The following is a 25,073-nucleotide window of genomic DNA, read 5'->3' on the forward strand; positions in this document are numbered from 1 at the left end:
AATGAAAAAGGGCATCAGTCACTGCATCTTGCTTCATTCAGACCTTCTCCCCTACCCTATCCGTCTGCATTGCCAAGAGGTGACATAAGCGAGGCCCCCTCTGCCTGTGACACCCCACACACAGATTGGCACACCGTGCTTCCCCACAAAGGGCTTGCTGGAAAATGTCTTCGCTGCTCCCATGGGAGCCAAACCCCATTCACTTCGATAGCTCCCTCTTATCCACCACGACCGCCAAGGTGTCCATCCTACCCACGGGTGGAGCTTTTGCATGGCTTTCCTTCGTGAAGGGACCCTCTATGCTGGAGGGCATGCCTCTGAAAGGAAGACACGCACCCTTCTCTCTCGTGCAACAGTACACAAAGCTTTTCACTAGGCAATACGTGCAGACAAAAGTCAAGAGCCCCGAACCGAGGAGGCCAATGGGCTCTTTCCGCCACCATGGCCGAGGCTCACCAGAACACAACGCATCCCCGCCTGGGGTCACGAGGCCCTTTCGTTAAGCAGGCCACCCACCACTGCCCCGTTCCTTTTTCCACTGGTACAAGAAACCCAACTAACTGCAGAGAAAAGGTGGCCACAAATTTGAGGGCTACCGAGTGGATCATGGTGGAAAGGAAGAGAGGTCTCTGGCCTGGCTCTCCAACCCTGCCCCGCCTCCCCCTGCCTCCCTCCCTCCCTCAAGACCTGATGGTCTTTAGTCACACCTCTTAAAAGAAACACAAAACAGAGAAACACAAAGACGTACTTGTCTCAAGTCGATGAAGGCCAACAGCAGCGTGTCCCCTTGGAACCCAGGCACTGGCCCGGATCTGGCAAACTCTGTGGGAAAGAAGAGGGGATGAAAAGCACTTTTAACTCGCCATGGACAGGGAGATTGGCAGACGGATGACAGCGAAGACAACAGCGGCCGGGGGGGAGGAGGGCCGCACTTCTAAGGAGCCAGGTCCCCTTCCCCTCAAGCTTTTTGTTCACCCTTCAAAATTTGTGTCATCAAAACACCATTAATTCCACCATCCTGACAGCAAGGAAACTGTACTAATTTGACCTGAAATTTATTCCCATGAGCCTCACTGGGCTCCGGAGTATTTGTTTTGTGAATGGACAAACAATTTGCAAAGAAGAAAAGCATTTGGGAGATGGAAGGAAAATGGGGGGGGGGTGTCCAATGGAAAAACTTTTCCTCTCAACACAATAAAATCTTCAGCTGTGAAATCCTTTTCAGTTCCGAAAGCTATTTATATTTGGGGGCACTCAAGGAATTTTCTAATTTCATGCCTGTCACCGTGATCCATGCCCATTTGTCAAAAATAAATAAACCAAGCTGCTCCATTAATTATGTTGCAGCAGAATAACGTCTCTAACAGATATGATATCATTGCACAAGGAATGGAAAATGTGGAGAACTTTCCTCCTGGTGGGGAATATCAATTATTTTGAAAGTGGCCATTTTAGCCACAGTTCAGAAGAACAAGCATCAAGAAAAGATGTCACCATGGAGAGACTAGCATTTTGGATATCTAAAGGCTTCTGTTAAACCCGTTAATTTGGGGTATAATTGTGCAAACCAGCCTTCCCCGTCCTATGCTTACTAGGAACGGCACGAGTTGTGGTCTAACTAGAATCTATGGAACACATTAGGGAAAGCCTGTTGAAACACAGCAACACAGAGAAGCGGGAGAGGGGAGGATCTTGGCTTCTTCCTCCTGATGAGCATCGAAGGTATTCCTGAACTGACATGCTGAAAGTAACCACCAACATCTTACTTCCGCTTATTTCACCCTGCCCAGATGGATTAGCCAGAAGCACTTCCTTCCAGGATGCCCAGAGTTGCTACAGAGTTGGCAAACCGACCATCAGGGAATGCTCACATTTTATTTTCCGAATGACATCTCCAAGTTACTGGCTACACAATTCTCTGGCGTCATCAAGTCAAGATGCTGAAGAAAGGTACAGAGTTGGGTCAAGAGTTGCATCACACTAAAAGATTCTGCGCATCACAGAGGCCAACCTGGGCAATGTACCATTGTAAGAAAGGCCAACAGGAAATGCAAGAGCAGCTCAAGAGTTGCTCTTCTTGTGGCCCCCTCAACATCTAACAACGATGGGCTCTTGACGATGGAACAGACGATTGAGAAGTCCACCTTCGGCTGTTTAGCCACTCATTCAGAACCAGCTACTGTGAGTTTTCCATGCTGAACCACCGAACCGTTACTGACAATTAGTCAAGTCAAAATTTAAGAGGACTAATATCACCTATTTTGTCTGCGTACCTCTCTTCCTCCTAAAAGAGCTTCAAGGGTTGCAAAAGATGCCCTTGGGAAACAGGAATTCATCCTGATCTTACATCGGACAGCACCAGGAGTGGCTTCCCGGCTGCCCTCCCTAGCTGTGCGCCCCCAGCTCCCAGGGCCCCTTCGGCCTCCCTCCCAGCAGCTGGAATTACTGGAGGCGGCAGCAAAGGCCCAGGTCGAGGAGGGCGCCCTTCTGGGATGGGACAGCCACAGCTTCCAACAGACAGAGGCTTGTCCTTCTGGGGCCCGATGGTCTGTTCATGCCGTCCAACACTCAGTCGGCTGGCACAGAGTGGCATACCAGTGCCAGTAATATCTAGTAAATAAAATAAATATTTGGAACACGGATTTAACCACTCCTGAGGGCGGATGCGTGCAAAGCAGACATTTGTTTAATGTTTAATCTCATTAATTACAGCCACTGCCCAGCCCAGGAGGACACAGCCAGGTCTGGCTGGCTGGTACAATTCACCCCAGCCATCTCGCAGCCCAGGAAACCCCTCCCTTGGGCAGGCTTTCCCCACAGCCAGGGAAGAGCGCCAGCCTGGGGACAAAGCACTGGGGCAGGCCAGAGGGTGGAAGACCCAAAGAAATGCCCTGAAGGCAGGGCCACCCTGCCGGGTTACAGGGGCCCTGACCTCTTTCCCCAAGACGTAGAAGCGCCAGGCGTGCCCACGGAGTAGGAAAGGGAGGGGGTCCAAAAGGAGAAGAATGACCCACTGGGGTGGGGGTGGGGAGTTCCATGCCATGGATGGTCTTTCTCTCCCGGGAAAGCAAGCCCCATTTCCTCCAGGAGGAGAAAAGGCCCCGTGGAATCTCTTCCCCGGAGCGTCTGGAGGACAGTCTGGACATTCACTCGCCACTAGCCAGTTTTGGAAAAGCTGGGTGATCCTTGAGAGCACAGGTGGGTGACTGAGAGGGACAGAGCGATCGAGACAGAGAGAGAGAGAGAGAGAGAGAGAATGAGCTCACTCCGGCACACACACACCCCTCTGCCCCCCACGGCCTCTCCAGGGTCACCCAAGGCAGGGGAAGCAGCACAGGGCGGTGAAAAGGCTCCTGGGCCAGAAACCGCAGCACTCCCGATGCTGCTTCCTAGCAGAGGGGAAGGGCGATGCCTCCCCAGGGGAGGTGGAACCCTCTTTCCTGCCTAAACTGCCCTCCCCACTGCCCCAAGGAAGAGGCGGAGGGGAAGCCCTTCCTCAGGCATCGTTATGGGGGCCCTGCCAAAGGCCTCTACGGGCCACCCTGAACATCAGCAGAGGCAACCAGAGAGAAACAGCACTGCAGCCGCGCAGGGGGTGGGGGCTAAATCCAGTTCTTGCCTCCCAGATACCCGGAGGAGTTTCCAACACACAAGCTGGATGGCAGGTTGTACCCTTGGGGTAGTTCTATACAAGAGAGCCGGTCTGGTCCAGAGGTCAAGGCACCGGGCTGGAAACCGGGAGACCCGGCATCCTGGTCCCACCTTAGGCATGACGTCTGCTGGGTGCCCTGGGGCCAGTCCCTCTCCCTCAGCCCTAGGAAGGAGGTGGCCAGGGCAAAACCCCTTCCAAAAATCTTGCCAAGAAAACTGCAGGGCCTAGTCCAGGCAGTCACCAGGTGACCAGCCAAACAGAAGGAGTCCAACTTTCTAAGAGTGATGTTCCCACCAATTAGGAGTGCAAGGCCCTTGGTCCATCCACTTTCCAGAATGCACTAGAAAGACAGCTCTGTTCTTCTGTGCAGACTTTATCGACTATGGAAGACAGGAATGCTGCATTAGGCTTGAGCTCTGCCCCCGTCTAAGAAAAAGGAAGAACTCAACTGAGCCCCCCCCCACCTCATTTGGACCCTGGCATGCTAAGCAGGCAGAATGTGGGTGCTGGACACAGCCCCAGGGTTTGACCCAGAAGGGGCTGGAAGGTCCCCCAAATGCTGTGGCCACAGTCCACCTGGGAAAAGCCTATTTGCCACAGGGCAGGATTTTTCTTTTGGCTTTAAGGTGTGTGGAGAAAATCTATGTGGTCGCCGGGAGTGCCAGTCAAAACCTTGGCCTGTCGATGCCAGGTTGTCACGAGCCGCTCTTCTTTCCTGCACAGGCAGAGGTGCTCAGTGTCTGAGCCTGAACCCTCCCTTGGTCAGTTTCCTCCGGACTCTCTTCAGCTGGCTATTGTATGACCGCCTCGGTGGCTCACCTGGGGGCTTATCATTCTGCACCTGTAATTCTACAGGGAGGATTGTAACCTGTGGAACATTCCTTGACTGGGGCAGGCAAAACAGCACGGCTATGCGCCATCTCCAGACTGTCTGTAACAGCCCAGTGCCTGGCCAAGGAAAGCGTTCCAAAAACTGAGAAGCAGAGAATCCTTCAGGACAAGCAAAAAACAGGCCTCCCCCATGCCAGTTACTGCCCCTTGACCTTCAGCCTCTCCGCCGGGGTGGCTCTCGCTAAGGCCGCCACATCTGCCAGCTCCGTGTCCATCCCGGCTGCGGTCCGGAATGAGGAGCAGCCCCAGAAAATGGCTCCCCTCCACAGTCCCAGGACGGCCACTTGTTCCTCAGCGCTCATATCCGGGTGCCGCGGGACGTACGGGTTGATGCCGGGCTGTGGTGGATGTTGTTGCTATTGCCAGGTGGTGGTGGTCCTCCTCCTCCTCCTCTTTGCTTTTTCTCGTATGTCTGTTCTTATTATAACCTTCTTTTCTCTTTAGTGTATTGTGAGCCTCCCAGAGTCACATGGCACCAAATGGAACAGAACAGGTAAACAAGTCAAGAAGGTTCCAACTTCGCCTCCTCCTCGAAAAACCATCCAATTTGTCTTAGGCAGGTCCACCTAGATTTATTTACGTCATTAATTTATTTATATACTGATGTAATCTTCATGGACTCCTGGCAGTTTACAGCAGTAAAAACAATAATAAACAGAATTGAAACCCCAAAAATACCAAACTTCCATCAGACAAGGACCAGATGGCAGCCACTCCCCACATGCTTCCTGGTACAACTCCCTTTCCACTAACTCCTGAAGGGCCGCCGGGGGGCACAAGCTGGCTCAAGGGGCAGGCAGCTCCAAATGCAGGGGCACCACTGAGGAACACTGGCTGCAGGCCTCTGCCACCTTCGTCTCCTCACAGCGGGGAGCTGTTAGTGGATTTCACTGGGAACGCACCCTGGACGGCCCGACTCCATGGGGAGGAGGCGTTCCGGCCTGTCCCTGGACGCCATGAAGGGCCTTAGACGTCAACCCGAGCATTTTGTAAACTGACTGGTAACCAGGGGAGGGCCCAGAGCACGTGTCTTATGGCAACTTTCATTTGCTCACACACAGATATACGGTAAAGAAAGAGAGGCAGTTTGGTCTAGTGGTTAAGGCTCCAGGCTAGAAACCAGGAGACCGTGAGTTCGAATCCTGGCTTAGGCACGAAAGCCGGCTGGGAGACTTCAGGCCACTCACTTGCTCTCTCGGCCCACGACGTCAGCCTCGGGCGACAAGCCATCCGGTCGATTCCTGTTGCGACCAATGGATCAACATTTGGTTGATCCAAAAAAACTCAGACCCTGCCCCTGTGGGAAGGGGAAGAAAGGCATTTTTGGTAGAGATTTTGGCTGCGAGGTGGAGGCCCTTTTCTCTCTGGGTCCCTGCCTTTTTGTTGATGACTGCTGTGACCATCCTAACATCCACATCCGGAATCCGCCTCAACCCAACTGGGCTTGCAGCAGGACCTCGAAGACCATGCCGCTTCTGTCAATTCGCCGAGATCCACTGGATCAGAATCTTGCCAACCCTGCACTGGCGTGGCCAATGGCGCAAGGCAGCTTGTCTGACCAGTGGGAAGCGGGCCGAGGAGCGCCTCTCCGGGAGGAGGAGCAAGGGGGTGCGCAGCTTCTGACAAGGCTGTCAGAACCGCTGCACGAGTGCTGCAGCATTACTGCACAAGCTCTGCCGTCCACGCGTGCAACAGAAGCCGCTGCACAGGGATCCTGGGTGAGGCAAGCAGCTGTGACGGGGGAGGAGGAGGACGGAGACCGGGATTAGCTGGAGTCGTCTTGAGTGAGGGGGCTGGAGGACTCCGTACCGAGGGGGCTCCAAGCACGCTCAAAACCGTAGGATGGGGGACCGCCCGCGTCCAGTGCTGAGTCGTGGAGGAGGCCTTGGGGCCCAGAGCCATGCTCAGGCACAGCAGCTGGTTTCATTTCTCTGTTTCTTCCCTGTCTTTCCCCTCCAGCAAGAGCCCACCAGCCTCTCCTCCAGAAGAGGAGCTACGACTCCTCCTGGGCCATGACTGGTGTCAGAGGGAAGACAGGCAATGGAGGCTGTCTGGAAGGAAGCCCGCTGGGGAGTGGAAGTATCGGAAGAAACGTTCCCCAAAGACAAGCAGCTTGGAGAACTCAGAGGGCTGGGACAAGCCGGCATAACGTGGACCTTCGTGGAACGGGACTCCGGCCTTTGCCGCTCGGCTGAATAGCTTCCTAGGACCCGACCTGTGATGCTCAGGGACTCCCAGCCGCCACCCTTCCCATCCCCCAGCTCTTCACCAGATCATAACAGCCTGAAAGGACGTTACGTCCAGACACCCAAACCAGCTCAGCTGCCGCCACTGTGTTAGCCTGGGTTGGAAGGGTAGGAGAGGAAAAGCATCAGAAGTACAGTAAATAAATATCTTCCTCATAAAACACTCCACGTTATCTGTCTTTCCCCAGCCAAAACCCTTAGCCTGGGAGGGTGCGAGGTCTCCTCACCCAAAGATGGGCCCTGCCATCCCGCCAGGGTTGCTGCAGCCCACGTTAAAAAAAAGAAAAGGGAAAGTTGCTGGTGCTGCTGTAAACATCCAGCCACTGCCGGGAACCGCACTGAAATCCCCTGTTCATTTTCCAAGGGCGTGCACTGAAGACTGCGCCGGGGACGGTGCCCACCATTCTGAAGGTCTTCTGACATTTCACAGCCCTTCCACAGCCCGAGGCAGAATGATTCAGGACTCTTAGAAAATTCAGCCTTAGATTTCTGCTTTCATACGACGCTGTGGCAGATGGTTAATGACAGTGAGATGCTCAGCTCTGTGACATTTGTTCATGGCTGTTTCCCCATAGCTGTACTGTACAGCCGCCACACAGCAGAGTCACAACTATTTCTTTGATGAACGTATTTATTCCCTGCTTTTCCACTGGAAGCCCCAAAGGCGCCCGAGGGCTGCTTCCTCCATACAGCTGGGGGAGCTCCTCCCGAGCGCCTCAGCATCTGTGCTCCTCTCCTCTTGTAGGCACGCTTATTCATGCCTCGCGTGCTCCTGCACTGCAAGACCAAGAAGGCGCATCCAATGGGAATGCGAGCCTTACTTGAGAGGCCCAACGTAACGTGTTATCCTGGGAAAAGGTCACAGAAGCAGAGCTGCCTTTGAGGCATCAGAACGCCATTCGGGAGTAGGAAGTGGCAGAAGGGTCTGGGAAAGTGCCTCCTCGCTCAGTCCCATGATGCTGGGTCAGGTCCACAGCCTCACATCTAGAACAGATAAATGGGCTGTCCAAGGACCAGGCAGGGGAAGTCCAGCTTTCTCTGCTTCCTATGCAGGCCACTTACGAACTGGCAAGCTCCAGCCACCTTCCCTGCCTAGCTGCCGACTCCTCCAAGCACAGCTGGCTCTGATCAGGTCCAGCTTTCTTCAGGTTGCTCGGAGGAGCCTCCTGAGTCCTGCCATCTCTCTGGAGAGCCGGATGCCCCTCAGCCTCCCAGCTTTTGAATGCCCTGCCCCGGCTGCTGGAGCCCTTAAGGGCTGAGTGGGGGAGAGAGCAGGTCCAACTCGGGGTCTGTGGGGCAAGGGCAGAAGCAGTGAGGTGGGCTGCTGGCCTGGCATCTTGCCCGGTCCTGGCAGCAGCAGGTCTGAATGTTTAGGAGCTTCCATCTGCTCCTCCGCCCTGTTCGAGGAGGGTTCTTGTAAACATGGCTTGGGCCTATTCGAGTTCTCTTAGAGCCTCCAGGGACATGAGTTAAATTATGTCACCCGAGGGGTTGGGCTGAAATTTTAAGCCCCTGAGAGGCTAGTCAAAATTGATTTCTGAAGCCAAGTGGGAGATTAACGTACAAACTACAAGCTTGCATAAAAAGAAAAGAAAATATGGTATTACAGGTAGTCCTCAACTTACGACCATACCTTTAGTGACCGTTCAAAGTTACGACAGTGCTGAAGGAAGGGACTTACGATACTTATGACCAGTTGCAGTGCCCTGCGGTCACACGATCACCATTTGCAACCTTCCCTGCCAGCTTCCCCCAAGCAAAGTCAATGAGAAGCCAGCAAGGAAGGTCACAAGTCACCAGGGGATGTCGCCCCCCAGCTTTTCTTCACTCGCATGCACCACGCCCTCCTTCCCCCCTCACTTGCAGACACCCTGCGCCCTCTTTCCCTGGCCTTTCTGAGCTTGCACTGCACTGAGCACCCCTCCCCCAACTCGCACGCGGCCTGCACCAGGCCTCCCAGGGCCTCCCCCAGCCCCCCCACATCCCTTACCTGGGACTCCCCCCACTCCCTGCTTAATGACCCGCACGTCTTGGGTTATGACAACAACCAGGATTGCCATCACTACACGATGCGGTCATGTGGCGTTGCACTTTACGACCACATTGCTTAGTGATGGCAATCCCAATTGCAGTCATAACTCAAGGACTAATGTACTGAAAACTGTCATTTTAGTGACAATTTTGGTGTCAATGTTTTAGGAGAAAAATGGGTCTGAAGGGCTGCAAGCTGCTGATCCCTCTTCCACAGACACAACAAAGGCATGAAGCATCAGCATTATTTGTTCTTAAGGGCAAACAGAATTTTGCGCCCCGTAAAAACGCCAGATGGTTCTGTAGAGATGTCGGGAAAGCGAGGAAAGAGCCATTGCCTACAACAAGCTATTCCAGGGAGGTCTCAGATGTTCCCTGGAAGGACCATCAACCACACTGGACTGGAGTGTTTTGGAGACGGGAAGTCTGTAATGCGACCTCCTCCTCCTAACACCAAGTGGGAGCACTGATTTCACTCTGAACTGGGAAAGAATGTTCTGGATTAGTCCACAGACCATGTCAAGACAGAAGAAACCCAACAAAGTATGATTCCATACCCCTAAAAGATTATATATGCTAATCAACATATTTCAGTTACAACATCAGAAGTATAAAGTCTTAAAAATGGAGGTCTAAATGAGCTGAAGGCTTCAACTCTCAGAATCCCTGCAAAAGTTAATTGAAATGGAATTCAAATGCTTGATCTTATGAACAGAAGCCTTTCTGACAATAGAACCTTTTCTTAATTGCTCATGCAGTTTCCAGGATTTCACTTTTTTAATGAGGTGTCTAAATCATGTTCTTTCACAATGGAAAAAATTGGCGTTCAGGAACACATCAGGGCCAACGCTGTGGCTCTTCAGATATTACTCCTCTGACTTTTGTAGAGGCACCAAGGCCAGATGTGCATTAGAGACGGGCCATGGGAGTTGTTGGCAAAGTGTGTTGGAGACAGCTGACAGAGGCCGTGAAGCTCGAGGAAGAAGCAGGCAGTCTTTGGATGCCCTCCGAGTCGGTCATCAGTCAGCACAACGGTGGCTCATGACGGCTGCAGGAGAGGCACTGAGCAGACCTTCTGGAGCAGCCTCCTGGGTGGCCAAGGAGGGCTGTTCAGGGGCTGAACCAACCAGGGTCTGCACTGCCCACTGGACTGCTTGGTGAGCTAGTGGGTGGCAGCACTGCCGCTCCGCTGTTCAGTGGTGTGCAGCGCTGGGCTGGAGTTGCTGCTGCTCAGTTGTTGAGGATTCAGTGACACTGAGGTGGTGACTAAGCTGGCAGGGATCCCGACGAGGTGGTGGCAGTGACTGTGCATCCGGCTAGGACTGTTCTTCTTTCTAAGTGAAAGGTGGCAGAAATGACAACCCAGGGATGCACAACCTCAGCAGTGGGAGTGGACCAGTGGGTCTGCCAGAGGACCAGCCTGCGTCCTGTGGCTGTCCAAATCTTGCCACGCTGAGTGGTGGCCCTCTGGTCCCCTACATGTGATGTTGAGTCTCAAAAGGACAGGAGTTGTGCTGGGTGTTCCATCTTTCAGGAGCTCTAGAGTTTTTCATCGTACATAAGCTGAAGAACTGGTGGGTGGAAGAAAACATGCTTCCGAACGCTGGAGAGAGAAGATTTGTGTGGGTGGTGCTGAAAGGACACAGTCAACTGAGCAGCAAGTGTCTGCTCTCCTCCAGGTGCTGGGGGACAGCGGTGACCCAGATTGCCCTGGCTTTGGCAAGGACTGAAGGTGTGGTCCAATCTCTGGCTACGGCGATGAGAGCAGAATGCTCGAGGAAGGTGCTGTAGTGTGTGTGGGGGGGGGGGGTGCTGGGGAGGTGGTGATGCTGACGGCGCGGTCCGGAAGAAGCCAATTACTTGGACCCTTCACCCCTCCCTAGAAACCGGGAGACCGTGAGTTCTAGTCCCAACTTAGGCACAAGCCAGCTGGGTGACCTGGGGCCAGTTGCTCTCTCAGTCCTGGGAAGGAGGCAATGGCAAACCCCTTCTGAAAATCTTGCTAAGAAAACTGCAGGGACTTGTCCAAGGAGTCACCAGGAGTCAACACTGACTCAAAGAGCTTCAACTGGGGATGCTGCTGCATCCTTTAGGAAGTCCTGCCTCCTGAACAACTTATTTATTATCGCATTTATCTATCCATTTATTTTTATTTATTATCAAATAAATTGTTTCTACCTGTCCTAGCCGAATCAGCATGCTCTGGTTGCCATCAGCTAAGGAATGGAGGGACCCGGGAAAGCCTTTTACGCTGTGATGCCCTCCCTTTGGAATGTCATTCCCTCAGACGTCAGATTGGCCTGGCCCTGCTGGCTTCCCGCAAGGCCCTGAAAATTTGGTTTTGTGCCCACACCTGGGGCCCCAGGCATATCACAGAGCCCGTCTCCTGGCTCTGTTGATGGTTGTTTTATGATGCTCGGTGGCTGCATGTTTTTATTTTTTTATTATGCATTTTATCTATGTTATCTATTTTTATTATAAGCCACCTACAGTCACCTATGTGAGATGGGCAGCTATATAAATCAAATGAATATATAAATCAGTTCCATTCATGTCCTCCTCATCAGGCAAGATCAGTTAATCTCCTTATCAGTCCTTCCCACTCTCATCTTTAACCATAGAAACGAGCAGGAAATAATCGGCCACGACAGTTAACCCCAGCCACCACTGAAACTCTTCAGCCACGTCTCCGGCCTTGGCTTTTAAATTTCTCAGCTCTCTCTTTCCTTGGGAAAGCTCTCCTTATTAGTCATGCTGTCAGCAAAACTCCCCAGACAAACAAGATTTGGGGGGTGGTTGAGGGGAGCCAGTACAGACTTTGGGGGTCCTCCGAGGGTCTGACATTGACGGATGGGAAGACGGGAGCGGGAGCATCCATCTGCCATTCACCTGCCCAAGGGGCATCCCAGCCCAGCAGGGAGGGGGGCTTTGCTGCCCCCAGCACACAAAGATCAGCCTGAGATAAATTTCAGACACGGCCCTCCTCTGAAGTCGTACCAAACCCTACCCGTTCAAAACGCCTCTGAAATCCTCTGGCTTGCAAGGAAACCAAGCTCTGCTAACCCCACCTGCAGAGGTTCCGTTTTGCAGGCCAGCTCTGAGACGGAGGACCGAACCGCCTCCCTCCGGCAGCGGAGATTCCCGGGGGAGCAGCCTTTCGTTGAGACACGGTCACACATGGAGGGGCAGCATGAGGCCAAGAAGGTCAGAGGGTGGCCACAACGGTGCAACTAAAGTTCTGCCTTTTTATGTACATCATAGGTGCCATCTGAAGTGTTTGACCCTAGCCTAGCGACACCCCTGAGTAGGGATTAACCCTTCCCTCCCCATCCGGCAGCCTCCCAAGGAAAGCTACCATCTGCCTGCTTAGTGCCACGGACAGACAGCAGCCAGATGGAGGGAAACTTATTCTTTATGCATCCAGGGATGTCTACCCACCTTTCTGTTTCTTGAGTGACTGAGGCAGCTTACAATACCAATTAAAACCAGTCAAACCCAGTTAACTTCAGAATGAAGACTGACCCCTCTTCACACTGTTACTTTAAAAGGTGGGGGACCCCCTTGACTTTATGTGGTGCTTTAAGCACCAGCTCCCACAAGGCCAAGTGGGGTCCTCCAGAGCCAGAATAAGGAGTTACACCGTGAGGAGGCACCTCCTTCCAAGTTGGGTCCTGTGGGCATCTGGCAGGGCTGGGCAGGGCCCAGCTGGGGAGCAAAGAAGGATGTGGAGAACCCAATTGGTTCAAGAGGCAGGGCAGAAGCTACCCCAGCGGAGGGGGAAGCAAAGCTCATCCCCAGGGGAAGTGGGGGGAGGACCCACTGCCTTCTCCTCCCCACCCCGACCCAGGTGTCAGACCCCGAGCGAGAGGCGGCCTTACGTTCACACTCAGCTACGTCCAGGCTGAACTGCTGCAAGGCCCCCAGGGACAGCTGTCTGACTTCGGCTTCTAAGAGCTGCTGCATCAGGGAGGTGGACAGGTGCTTGCAGGCAGACATACAGGCAGTCTGAGCTACCTTGCCCTGGAAAACAAACAGAAAGGCCTTCAGGTGAGTCTCGGGGTCGGCCAGGCGGTTCAGCAAACACCAGGGGGTGGGGGAAGCCCGGGTGCCCAGCAGTCACCTTTCTCAAGCAACCTCTCCATAAGCCATTCATCATCCATTTCCATCTAATGCATATTCCCTAATTTAAACAGCTCAATCTCAACAGACCCGTCAGAATAAATTGCTAATAACTCAAAGCAAGTCTAAGACTTAAAATTGCTAACAGAAGGATCAAAATATTGCCATAAAACTGTTCACTGAAAAGCTAAAGAAGACCAGCTTATTTTGAAAGCTCTTCAAACGCAGGTCCTGTCTCAAGTGCCTCCTTAATGGGACTCAGAGAATTGGCTTTTCAAGGGAGAACTTAAAACGGGCACACAAGCTTTGGCAGGTCAACGTCTTCAACCACATTTGCAGATTTCTGTATTTATGGATTACTTTTTTATGTGGCCCTCTCATAAGACTCAGGACTGTGTACAGAAGCAACGACCCACCACAAAGCCCATCAAAATAGCAAATAATCAGCTAATGTATTAAAACGTGCAACTAAAGTTTGTATCAAAAGCCTGTTAAGAAAAGAAGCCTTATCACCTGCCTGAAGGGAGTGGCCAAGCACACACCGGGGTCAGCATGTTTTGGAGCTGGGGCCACCGCAGGGAAGAGGAACCTCCTGGTCCATCCCACTGTCCCTTCTTGGGGCGGGGGCAGAATCTCCAGCAGGCCCTGCTGCACTCCCCAAAATGGGAAGGCGTGGTCAAAAAAGTCAAGATGTTGGCCGTGATGGTAGGACCAAAGCTCATGGGCAGGGCTTCAATCACACCATCACGGCCACCATCTTGACTTTTTTCAGTGCCCGGTGCATCAAGCCAGCTTGTGGCAGAGCCTGAAGCTCACCAGGGCTGAGAGGGAGGGACTGGCCCGCCGCCACCCAGCTGGCTTCCGTGCCTAAGCAGTACTGGGACCCGGGTCTCCCCACTCCCAATCCAGCACCTTTACCAGCGCATCACGCTGGCTCTCACTTCAGTTTCTACGTATAGCAATGAAATTTAAGTTAATGTTATCCCTCTCCATATCCTTTAGTCATTTCCTTTTCGGTAATTATTAAATTGGGTCCCAGGAAAGAATTAGTTTAATTTCATCCAACTAGCCTGAGCAAGAACTTCTGAGGCTGCCTCCTGTTCCAGCTGGAGCTTCCTAGCTGCCTCAAGAGCAAGAAACGCTGCAGGTAAAGTAACGCCACAGAAGGTGCACAGCCACAATCACTACCAGACTCGGTCCTTTTATATTTGCTTACGTCCAGGGTCACGAACTCTCTTCCTTTTTTCCACCGAGTGTGTGGGAGCCACTCTGGAAACATTTTGATGAAAACCAGCCAACGAACAAGCAGCACCCGTTGCTCCCTAGTCATGTATCTCTATGAAACCCAGGCTTTAGTTTTGGCTGAACTGGGGGAAAACAACCCGGGATCCTGCAGCTGTTGTAAACTGCCGAGTCCTTCCGAATGGACGCGGAGTCCTGTGGGCCATGTAAGCTGAGGCCCCAACGAACTCATGGTGCTGTTAGTGGGGAGTCCCAACTGCAAGCGATTCTAAGGTCTCCCTGTGCCCAGGGTGTCCAATGTGCGGACAGGGGATGCCGTTCCAAGGCAGCAAGAGCCGCCTCAGAGCAGATCTTACTGCGCTGTGCTCGAAGCGGTGATTTCTGTTCCTACCAGAGGGGAGTCTTGGCCTGCCTCACCTCCTGTCTCCCAGCATCCTACAGTGGTGGTGCACTGATTCAGAAGGTCCAGAGCAGAACTGCCAACAGGCCAGCATTAGGACTTTGGACGTTATGGAGCTTGGCCATCAAGGTGATGACAAGAAAGGGGCCAATGTTGGCAATTTGTCCTCTTCTGCTTTGGGGAACTGGGGGAAGGGGCGTGTGTGTGAGCACAGAGGCAGGATGAATAGTTATTGGTGGGTAGGCGTGCACTGACTGGACGACAATTCTCCACAAGGTCTTTAGACTTGCACATACGCAAACATGCCCGTGCTCCTTGTGTCCTGGTGTCCAAAGAGATCTGAAAATAATCAAAATAATTCAAAAAGCCCTGGAAGACAGACCTAGGCTGGTCATCTGGAAGGACCCTACAACTTGGACTGGGCTGTTCCACATGCTGGCCAAGGCTGAACAGAGCGGATACCCAACTCTCCAAAAGGCATCAAGATGCCAACCCCTCACTTACGCCCCAGGTGGAACAGGTCTGCTTTGGCTCCCCCATTGTCTGGCATCCTGGATGACCCTCCAGGTTCTAGCATTACAAGGGAGGGTGGGAGAAAAAAATCAGGAGGAGTCTAGCAGCCCTTCTTCCAATTAATTAAAAAAAAAAGAGGCACCAGCTTTTGTGAGCTTCGACTCGCTTCACCAACTAGTCACTCTCTGCATCTGAGGTATAGGTATTTTCACTTTCCTGGGTGCTGCTTCCAGCCTGACCCGTCAGCAACAGCACACAGACAATGAACGTTTCTTGTCCCAGTCGATAAACACTTGTTTCTAGCTAACACTATTTGCCCCTTTAATGGCCTTCCCCCAATCTAGAGAGACACTTTCCTTTTTGTTCTAACTGGAAGAATTTCATACTGTTAGCAAATGTGACAATGTAAGCAGGGATTAACACCAGACAAAGAATCAAGCAGTAAACAGCAGCCTCATCGAGGACCTACCAAGGAGAATCCCACACCCTCACCAACACTGGCAGGGCGAGGTACTGTCTATAAACAGGCAACAAATGCCACCCTCCCTCGTGCTGATGATGGTGCCTAGTCTCTAAGCAAACAGCTAAGCTCAGAGAGCACCAAGGACCCCAACGACAACTCTTCAGGGTTAGCTCTAAATCATTTGCAGATACGTTCAAGGCAAACCTTGGGAGATCCCGGAGCTCAATCCCCGCATTTGGAGGGTTTCTGTTCTAGAAGTGGGCATCTCTGGTGCCAAAGGCTGCGCAGCACATCAGATGCCACCTACAGAGTCTTCTTAACAGCACAGAGGAGTGTGAACATAGCGCTGTCTGCAGCACCCAAAAGCGGCTGAGCCTTCTTCCAGGATGGGGCAGCTGCACTACCACACAACTCCAGGAAAGTGTGGGGTTGCCGAGAGGTGCTCAGTCTGTGCTCCCGCACAGCCTGAAGCACTTTCTGGAGACAAATCCGGAGTGTGGCACAGCCCTGTCAAAGGCCGTTTGGAAATCAAAGGAAACGAAACACTCTTAGGTCAGCTAAAGCCATGCCATGTTTTGACATTCCAAAAGATTAAGTGAAATAGGATTGTACTTTACAGAAACTGTGAACGCTTCACAAAGATTTTCCTTTCCACATCCTCGATCGCTGTATCTCTAGAAACATTAGCACCAATTTAAGCAGGAGAGATGTTAAACTATCTGTAACACCATTTTTTAAAGTTGACATCACATTTACCGCTTTCTAGGCCTATCTTAGAGATCCATATATTTTTGTCAGAAAATAATACAGTTTTACACTTGAGTTCTTTAAGAAACCTTGGATGGAGCTTATCTGGACCAAGTGAAATAGAGCATTTATTTCCAGGGTATCAGCAAGATCCAGAACTTTGCATTATGTACTTTTACTTCTGCTTCATAGTGTGAAGTCTGAAGGAATCTCCGATTCTCACACCAGAGAAAGCTGTTTTTTCAACAAGAGAGGAAGGATGGTAATCTTCAAAACCAGGAAACAAGCAGATTCGAAAAGATGGAGGCAAAGGCCCAAGATTCAGGGCACAGCAAGGGCAGCATCCCTGTGTGCGGTTAGACAAGAACTTCTTCTAGTCATAGCTTCCTCACCCTCTGCAAACCATGCCAACCTTTTTCGGTCTGCTTTGAGAACGTGGAGCGGGGGAAAGTCTAATGCTCTGTCTGGTGTGAACCCTCAACTGATGGAAACCTCAGCAGTTTCTGAAAACTTCAGCATGGCCCTGACTTTTGTCCAACATCTTTTGCAGTAGAGAGATCTGCAAGTTCATTTAGCTTGTCTGCAACCTCTTTATTCTCCCCCTTTAATACACTGTTAATGTGCCAATTGTCAGCCAGATATCATCAGTATGCTACACAGTTGTACGTCTCAACCCTGGACCATGTCTATGTATCAAATCAATCAAATCAATTTTTGTTGATTACGATTTGTTTGATGGTTTCTTTGAAATCTAGTATATCACCCAGAGTCATTATGGAGTTGGATACCTTTAGAAATTTGACAAATACATAAATCATACAGGTTAGGGTTAGAAAGGATCTTGGAGATCATCTAGCCCAGCAGAGGCATTCCCTCTGGTGGGAGGAGATGGGCGGTGACAAATTTCATGGATGGATGGATGGATGGATGGATGGATAAAATTCCCTGCTACTGCATCCCTATCTAGCCTCTGTGTAACCTCCAGCAAAAGAGCATCCCAAAACTTCAGAGGCATTGTGGAACAGCTCTTATGCTTAGAAAATTCTTCCTGATGTCCAGCCAAAATCTACTTGCTTGCAATTTAAATCCCTTATTTCTTGTTCTGTCTACTGGCACAACTTTGAACAACTCTGCTCCATCTTCTTCTGACAGCCCTTCAGATACTTCAAGATGGCTATCATGTCTTCCCTGCAATCTTCTTTTCGAAACTGGACACACCCAGTGTCACCAACTATTCCTCATTAGCTTTTCCTTCCAGCCCTCTTGTCATTATGGTTGCTCTTCTCTGGACATGCTCCAATTTGTCAATGTCCTTCCCAAAATGTGCCCAGAGCTGGACATCATGTTCTAGATACAATCAACCCAAAAGAGAGAGGAACAATTACATATCTGGACACTACACTTTTGTTGATACAGCCCAGGACTGCATTTGGTTTTCCTGCAGCTGCATCTCACTGTTGGCTCATGTTAGCTTGTGATACACTAAGAAACCCCGATCCTTTTCACATGTACTGATGTCTAGTATGGTCTCCTACATCCTTTGATCTTTTGATTTTTCCTAGCTAAAATAAGGGCTAAGTATTTGTCTCTGTCAAAGTTCAGCTTTTTCATTTCTGCCCATTGTTTCAGCTTGTCAAGTTTCTTCTGAATCTTGATTGCATCCTGCAGCTTTTGTTATCCTGCAGCAATCTATGTTTGCATGTTTTCTAACCCCTCATCCAAGTCACTTATCAAAAGATCAACCAGTACAGGGCCTAGAACAGAGCTAAACATGGAGCCATTGATGTACACTCCCTGAGCATGATTGTTCAGCTAGCTGTGCTTCCATCTAATGGTGTCAGCCCAGTTTTTGTCATCTTCTTTACTGGAATTGTTCAGTGCTTTGCTGAAACCAAGGTATATTATGTCCACTGCATTCCCATGGTCAACTAACTGGTCACTCTATCAAAAAATCAGATCAGGTTGATTGATCCTTGAAAAACCCATGCTAGCTCCTGCAATGCAGTGCAATGCATTTGCAATGCAATGTTTTCCAAATGCTCACAAACCAACTGATTAAGCGTCTTTTCCTGAGTTTTGCCCAGTACTGACATTAAGCTGGCTGGCCTGTAGTTACCTCCCCCCTCACCAAACACACACACACACACACACACACACACACGGACTTTTTAAAGATAGAAACAATATCTATCCTTCTCCAATCTTCTGACTGGAGCACAGATCTGGAGACTTCAACTTCACTAAGACAACAAAGTACTCCCTAACCATCCCTTTCCCTAAGGTTGCCTTTGACAACTCTGATATTCTTGCCACCCAACAACTGAATCGTTTTTAAGAACTCATAAGTTGTAGAAAGATTTGACTGCCTCTCTCTTAAACAACGGGGTGGCCAGACAAAGGAGCGGTTATTGCTCTGTTGAAATCCACAGAAAGGGGGCAAATTATGGGCAATCTAATACCCATTTTAAAAACTAAAGAACCCATCTAAATGTAACCAAGTCTTTTAAGATTCAGCACTACATTTACTGCTACAGTCCAGTTCCAGGTAACTTTGGGGCTGAGAAACCCGGCCCGGAAACCGGACCGCAACTGAAGTGGATGACATGCCTCTTTGGACATGGAGTTAGGAGCCACTTTGCTTCTCCACGTGCCTTGTCTTGCCTCAAGGAACTTGATTACCTGAGCTCTCCATGCCACTCACTACACATAAATCTTTAGTGATTAATTATGAAGCTTTAGGGAAAATTACAAGGAGGGAGAGGCGACTGCCAAGGAAAACCATCCAGACAGAGAATCCAGAGAGACAACAAGAAAGCAAGTATGGAAGGAATAATAAACTGGGTTGGGCTGATTACATTCCTATGGAAAACAGAAGGGAATACCTATTTTTCCTCTAGTAAAGAGCAACAGAGGAAAGGGAAAAAGGAACAGAGGCAGACAAAAAGGAAAGCGTATGTCTACACAAAGCCAGAACCAGAGTCAGAGCTGTTAAGGACAAGAGAGGATGACCAGATCCCAGAGAACGGCCTTGGGATGTTCTGTGACAGGAGGTGAGTCCACAGCCTCCACTGGAAGCTCATCCTCGCCTAGAAAGCCCGTCTTTCAAGGGAGCAGCCATGCTGGTATTTCCAAACCAAACCAAACCAGTCACGCGGCACCTTGAAGACTCATAAATTGTTGCCTGAACACCGGTAGCTCTCAGTCCGCTTCTTCTGATCTATGGAGTGAAATTTGAGAAGGGGAGACTTTTGACTTTTGCAGCAAAAGCTACACAAACGCCAGCCAATCTACCGTTCTACCAACAAGATCAGCTAGAAGCGTTCAAGCTGAAGCAGCTCCCAAAGGTCTAACCATTCTCGTTTGCAGAGGGTGCTGCAGCACAGAATCCCTCAGCTTCCTTTCTTCCTTCACTCCCCATTCCTTAGAATTTTTTGGTGAACACTTAAGGTCCCAGTTTGGCAATTCCTGAGTGTCCCCTTCTGTGCCTGATGGACCCAGCAGGAGGCTACAGGGAAGGAGGATTCAGGGTTTCTTTCAGAGTGGTGTAAATGATTATTCATTAGATGGAGCAGACAAAAGAAGGCACTGGCAAGAGCAAGAAAGAGGTAAAGGGCTCAACCTGCAGGTTTGTGGGGTAATATTTGGGGAAGCCCTTGAACAAATGGGAACATCTCGATTGGAAGATGCATACAGAGCACGCAGAAGCTGTTCCCAGAAGTTCTGGGTCCTCTAGACAGCACCACTGGGGTAATAACCAATGGACCTGCAAAATCACGCACGGCCTGGTGCTTCTAGAAGTTCTGGGCCACAATATGCCAGTTTGCTTCTAAAAGGGCCACAAAGCTTAGCTGGACTTGCAGCTATGGAACGAGGCACAACCGCTCCTCTGGAATTCAGGCCTTTGAAGTCTATTTTAATGCCAATGAAGCCTTGGGGAGGAAAAACTTTTAATTGTCCTTACTGCTTACAGTGTCTTGGATGAGTGAAAACTTCTCCTCTTTGCCAGGTAAAATTAGTGCTTTATTCTAAATAGACATAATACCTTCTCATCTCCAAAAGCCAGCAAGGACAATAAAAAGGAGGAAAAAAACCACAATTCTTTATTCTATTCCAGTGAAAAGAGACAACAGAAGGACTGAATAATCCAGGAAAGGGCTGTACAGTTCTGATCCAACACCCTGAAAAAAAGAAAACTCCTGAAATTCAGGACATGTTTGGACAAGCTTTGTAATCAGCACTGGAAGAGAAGTCTTTCAGGGCGTCATCACCCACCAGCACAGGTCCGTCAACTGTTGGTCCGTGGTTTTTTTACACCAATAGCAGAATTTGTGATGTATTTATGGGTTTCAAGGGATAAACAAAGAGGGGAGATAGAGGCCACTGATGTCACTCTTGCTCAGAACTAGCCCAGAGTCATCTTGCTTCTAGAAATGAAGAAGCCCACCCCATTTCTCCATGAAGAACCCAACAGGATGAGCTACTGACTCCTCCTTCAGCATTCATCATGGGGACTCATCTGGCACTGCACCTGAGGGCAGCAGGAGGTCACGTGACCACCTGTCCTAAAGGTGAGTGCTTCATTCCGCTTAATGAGGAGGTGGCTGTGCTCATGTCTACTGTGTCTTGACTCCAAAGTCACTGACACACATTACTTTTTCTAACACTCACTGGATCGCAACATGTAAGGACTAACTGCTAAATGAACAAGAAGTAGGAATGAAACAATCACTCAGCGTTAGGGTGGTTTTATGACAAGAATGAGAAATGATGGAAAATGTGAATATTGTAGATGAATCAACTTGCATAGGAAAAATAAACTTGGGACACAAAATGGCACAGCCTCTCTTACTCAGATAACCAGTGGCAAGGATTCTTATAATTTATAACTTAATTGTAAGTGTCCTTACAGGTTGGATGTCTCTGTACAACAGGACAAGCAGAAAATTCAGGGCAGACAAAGCCCTTCATACAACATGTGCAATGCCTTGCTCTATGGCAGTATTTAGAGATGAACATAAGGAGTTCTTTTTTTATATAAATGTAGAAATAAAGATGTAGTGAGGGCTATGGTCTGGGGTGCTTTAATAAAAGTAGACAGATTGATGGAATCTAAAGAGACACAGCAGTTTGATGGCCATGTTTGACTAAACTGCTAAAGATTCTTTTTATCTCTCTTAAATCTATATTGCGCAGTGAATGGAGGAATAAATCTAATTTTGACACAGTTGTGAAAATTGCAATGCGGTTATGAGTTAGTTTTGGGGTGAATTCAGATCTGTGTTTTCAAAGAACAAGACAGAGATCTTGTCCTTTCATCCCCATACCCCTGAACAAATCTTCTGGATCAGTCTCCTAATGAACTCCAGGGATACAATCCCGGCAAGCAAATTTTTCATTGCCTGATTACATGTTTGCACAAGAAGCAGTTCCTGTTTCTTCTACAACCCATTAAAAAAAAAAAATCAGGGTATAGGTAGTCCTCAACTTACGACCATTCATTTAACAACCATTCAAAGTTACAACGGTGCTGAACACAGTGACTTGAAACCAGTCCTCACACTTACAACTGTTGCCACATCCCCACAAATTTCAAAATTCAGGCGCTTGGCAACCGGCATGTATTTACGACATTTGTGGTATCCTGGGGTCACATGATCACCATTTGTGACCTTCCCAGCTGGCTCCTGACAAGCAAAATCACTGGGGAACCATGTGATTCACTTAATGACTGCATGATTCACTTAACATCCATGACAAAAAGGTCATAAAATCGGGTGTGACGCACTTAATGACCGCATGCTTAGCGATGAAAGTTCCAGTCCCAATTGTGGTTGTAAGGTGAGGACCACCTGCACATGCAGGGTTTTTGCCTCCTTGGCTACTGCAGTTACAGTGATATGTTTACATAATACATGCTTTCACTGCCTCATTATTTGCCATGTTTCACAAAGAGCTTTCAAGGCCCCCAATACCTTTGGAGGAGGGCTCACCTGCAGCTCTTGATGTCATGGGCCATTCTAACAAGTTGGTTTTTGCTCACATCCGGGCAGAACAAAACTTGCCCAATTCCTTCACTTGTGACCAAAGCATCTTCTTGGCCTGTGGCTTACAGCCAGCAGAGGTTGTCCTTTCCCTGGCCAGAACAAGGAACAACCAACTGGGAAACACTCAGAGGGCTCCAAGGTCTACAGCCACTAGGTCCAAAAAGGTTCCACCTGCATCTTCTTTCTGCCCCCCTGCAGAGATCCATAACCCATATTTGGCAACTTAGCTTTCTGCCTTTTCGGTCATGGTGCTTGCTCGGGGAACAATCTCCGCCCCACCCAGATCTGACTGGCCTTGACCCAGTGAGCCTCAAGGGAGGATTTGAAGACCTGCCTGTTCTCTCAAGCACCTAGGCCAGGAGGTTAGTTGAGCTCATCCCAGAAGATGGAGTGCTTGTTGGTATGTGTTTTCTTCTTGTTAATTTGGGGCCAATTTCATATTTAGAGGCATTGTAATTTTCTTTTTATTGGAATATGCTGCCCAGAGTCACACTTTTGCGAGTTGGGCGTCCAAATAAATACATACATGCATCCTTTGGGGACAGTACTTCAAACAGCAAAAGGAGAGATTTTCCAATGTTGCTTTCTTTTTGAAACTTTTCTCAAGATTATCGACATGGGTCTAATGATCTCCTGCTTCCCTCCTGCCTCAATGGTTTCCCTTACAAGGATGTAAGCCTTGACATGAGGCTTGATATGAGCAAGAGATTAGCGGAGAATTTCCTGTAGAACAGCAAGCACTCAGTCTGGTCTCCACCCTGACATCTTGCTGAAGAACCACTGGCCATTTCTCAGAAAATCAGCCAAAGAGTGAACACAGCGCTCTCAGACGCTGTTCTTGATCAGCGCTTGCACTGCTTTAACGAAACAGCCGGAAGGGGAGAAATGCAATATTCATGAAAGCTTCCTGGAAGTCCTTAGGATGTGTCAATGGCTCCTCTAAGACTTTTACAAACAGCATAAAAGCTCATTAAGTGGATAATGGGAAGAATGGCCACAGCCATAAGCTAACGTTTCTGTGATGCCCATTGCCAGAGCTTTGAAATCTGCTGAGTCCTGGAACTTCCGCAAATATTCCCAAATAAAGCCAGGCGCCTCATTTACTGACTTTCACAATCACTCAGTAGTAAAATTAGTAACCTTGATTGAACTTTCCTGAAGATAGGAAGCTACTTCATGGACCCTCAGGTCCTTTTTCTGTATTGCAGAGGAGCTGAGATACACTGACGCTCTGCACATCTGTATTTTTCTTAGATGCTTCCAAAAAGAACTTGCCTCGGAGTGTCTATTCTGTTCTGAACAGGCTCCTCAGCTGGGTGAAGCTGGAGGAGCTAAAGAGCCAAAGGCCTTGATTTCCATCATTCATGTAGTTGGACTGAATTAAGACAAGGTTTTGTCCCTCATTTACACCGAGGGGAATTCTGGGCAAGGCACCACAATCCAGCACTGTACCGCTAACTATGAGTTCCTACTCTAACGGTAAACATATGAGGTGAATATTGAAAAGAAGGACCTTCAGCAATCCTTGCTGTTTCCAACAGCTGATGATAATGGGCAGGAAGCTTCCAATTCCGACTCCGTGAGACTGGACTGGAGGAGGTCAGAAAGAGCCTCCGTCAAAAGAGCCAAACAGAGTGCCGGCCTCTGCCTGACTTGGGGCTAGAATGATCTGGAATGGCCCCAAGTCCCAAAGAGCAAAGACGGACACATGCTGACAGCCAGAGGTAGAGCGTGAGAGAGAAGAGGAAGAAGCCAATTTCCTGCAGTTACTTGAAATGCAACAAGCGGGAACGGACGAGGGGCAAGAGGCACGTCGGCTGTAAAGTACATCTCCCAAAACTTAGTCAGACTACTGGAATTCAACCGCCATAAATCTTTGTGCTTTGGAGATGTTGTTTTGGAATTCAAACTGTTTTATAGCTTGTGTTCCTGATTTATGTCTCAACTTGAGTGCTCTCTCACTCCATGGGACCTTCTGGCTTTGACCTTCAGGTATGCGACTGTTGACTACTGTGTGCCCTTTCTGCCCTTGCTCCGTGGAGCTCTGTGGCCACGCTCGGCCTTAGACAGAGTGCCCTCCGTCCCTCTTACAAAACGCTCCTTGTGCCGTTTCTTCTGTCCTTTCTGCAGCTCCTACTGTGCACCTGCCTGCTCTTTTCCATCAGCAATCAAGCTTCTTTCGACCCATCTGCCAAGCCTACTATTTTCTTAGCACCATTTTCTCTATATCTGGCAAGCACTACTTTTTTCACTGTCTTTTTTCTTTCTGAGTGAGGATTATCTAAAATTAATATACCAGTCAGTATTCTGGGGCAAGGAATGCTAATTAACTTATTTTGTAAAATTAAGTATTGCTTCCCCACACTCTCTTGCTTATGTATACAACAAACTAAATTTGAAATTAAATAAACAAACAAATAAATAAACTGAGTTTAATGCTTCTTTCAGTCTACAATTTCCCGTTGTTTATAAGTTGGTTGAGCCAACAGTTCTTGCCTGCCTGCAAGTTTGAGTGAAGTATAGTTTTTCCCCAAACAGCAAGGCTAATATGGCATAAGTCTACTATATATTTACCACACCTCAGTTAAAACATCTTTTGACAGCCTCCTGGCAATACATAAAAATGTACACACAAAATACTAACAAATAGAAAGCAGGATTCCATTGCCGAGTTACAGTCTTCCCCTGGGGGGTCATTTATTTTAATGATCAGCCACCCTTTACA

The 25,073-nt window shown here is 49.4% G+C and overlaps 1 protein-coding gene across 1 annotated transcript in view; it reads right to left on the bottom strand.

Annotated features, from left to right (window-relative positions):
* EXOC6B (exocyst complex component 6B) overlaps positions 1 to 25,073 on the bottom strand; it is a 282,822-nt gene that overhangs the window by 48,154 nt on the left and 209,595 nt on the right. The window contains exons 19-20 of the mRNA XM_063309694.1: positions 12,699 to 12,840; positions 749 to 822 (exon numbers count right to left, since the gene is read on the bottom strand). Of these exons, the coding sequence (XP_063165764.1) occupies positions 749 to 822; positions 12,699 to 12,840 (216 nt within the window). The remainder of the gene's footprint in view (positions 1 to 748; positions 823 to 12,698; positions 12,841 to 25,073) is intronic.

This window comes from Candoia aspera, chromosome 8 (genome assembly GCF_035149785.1).
Source record: "Candoia aspera isolate rCanAsp1 chromosome 8, rCanAsp1.hap2, whole genome shotgun sequence".
Lineage (NCBI taxonomy): Eukaryota > Metazoa > Chordata > Lepidosauria > Squamata > Boidae > Candoia > Candoia aspera.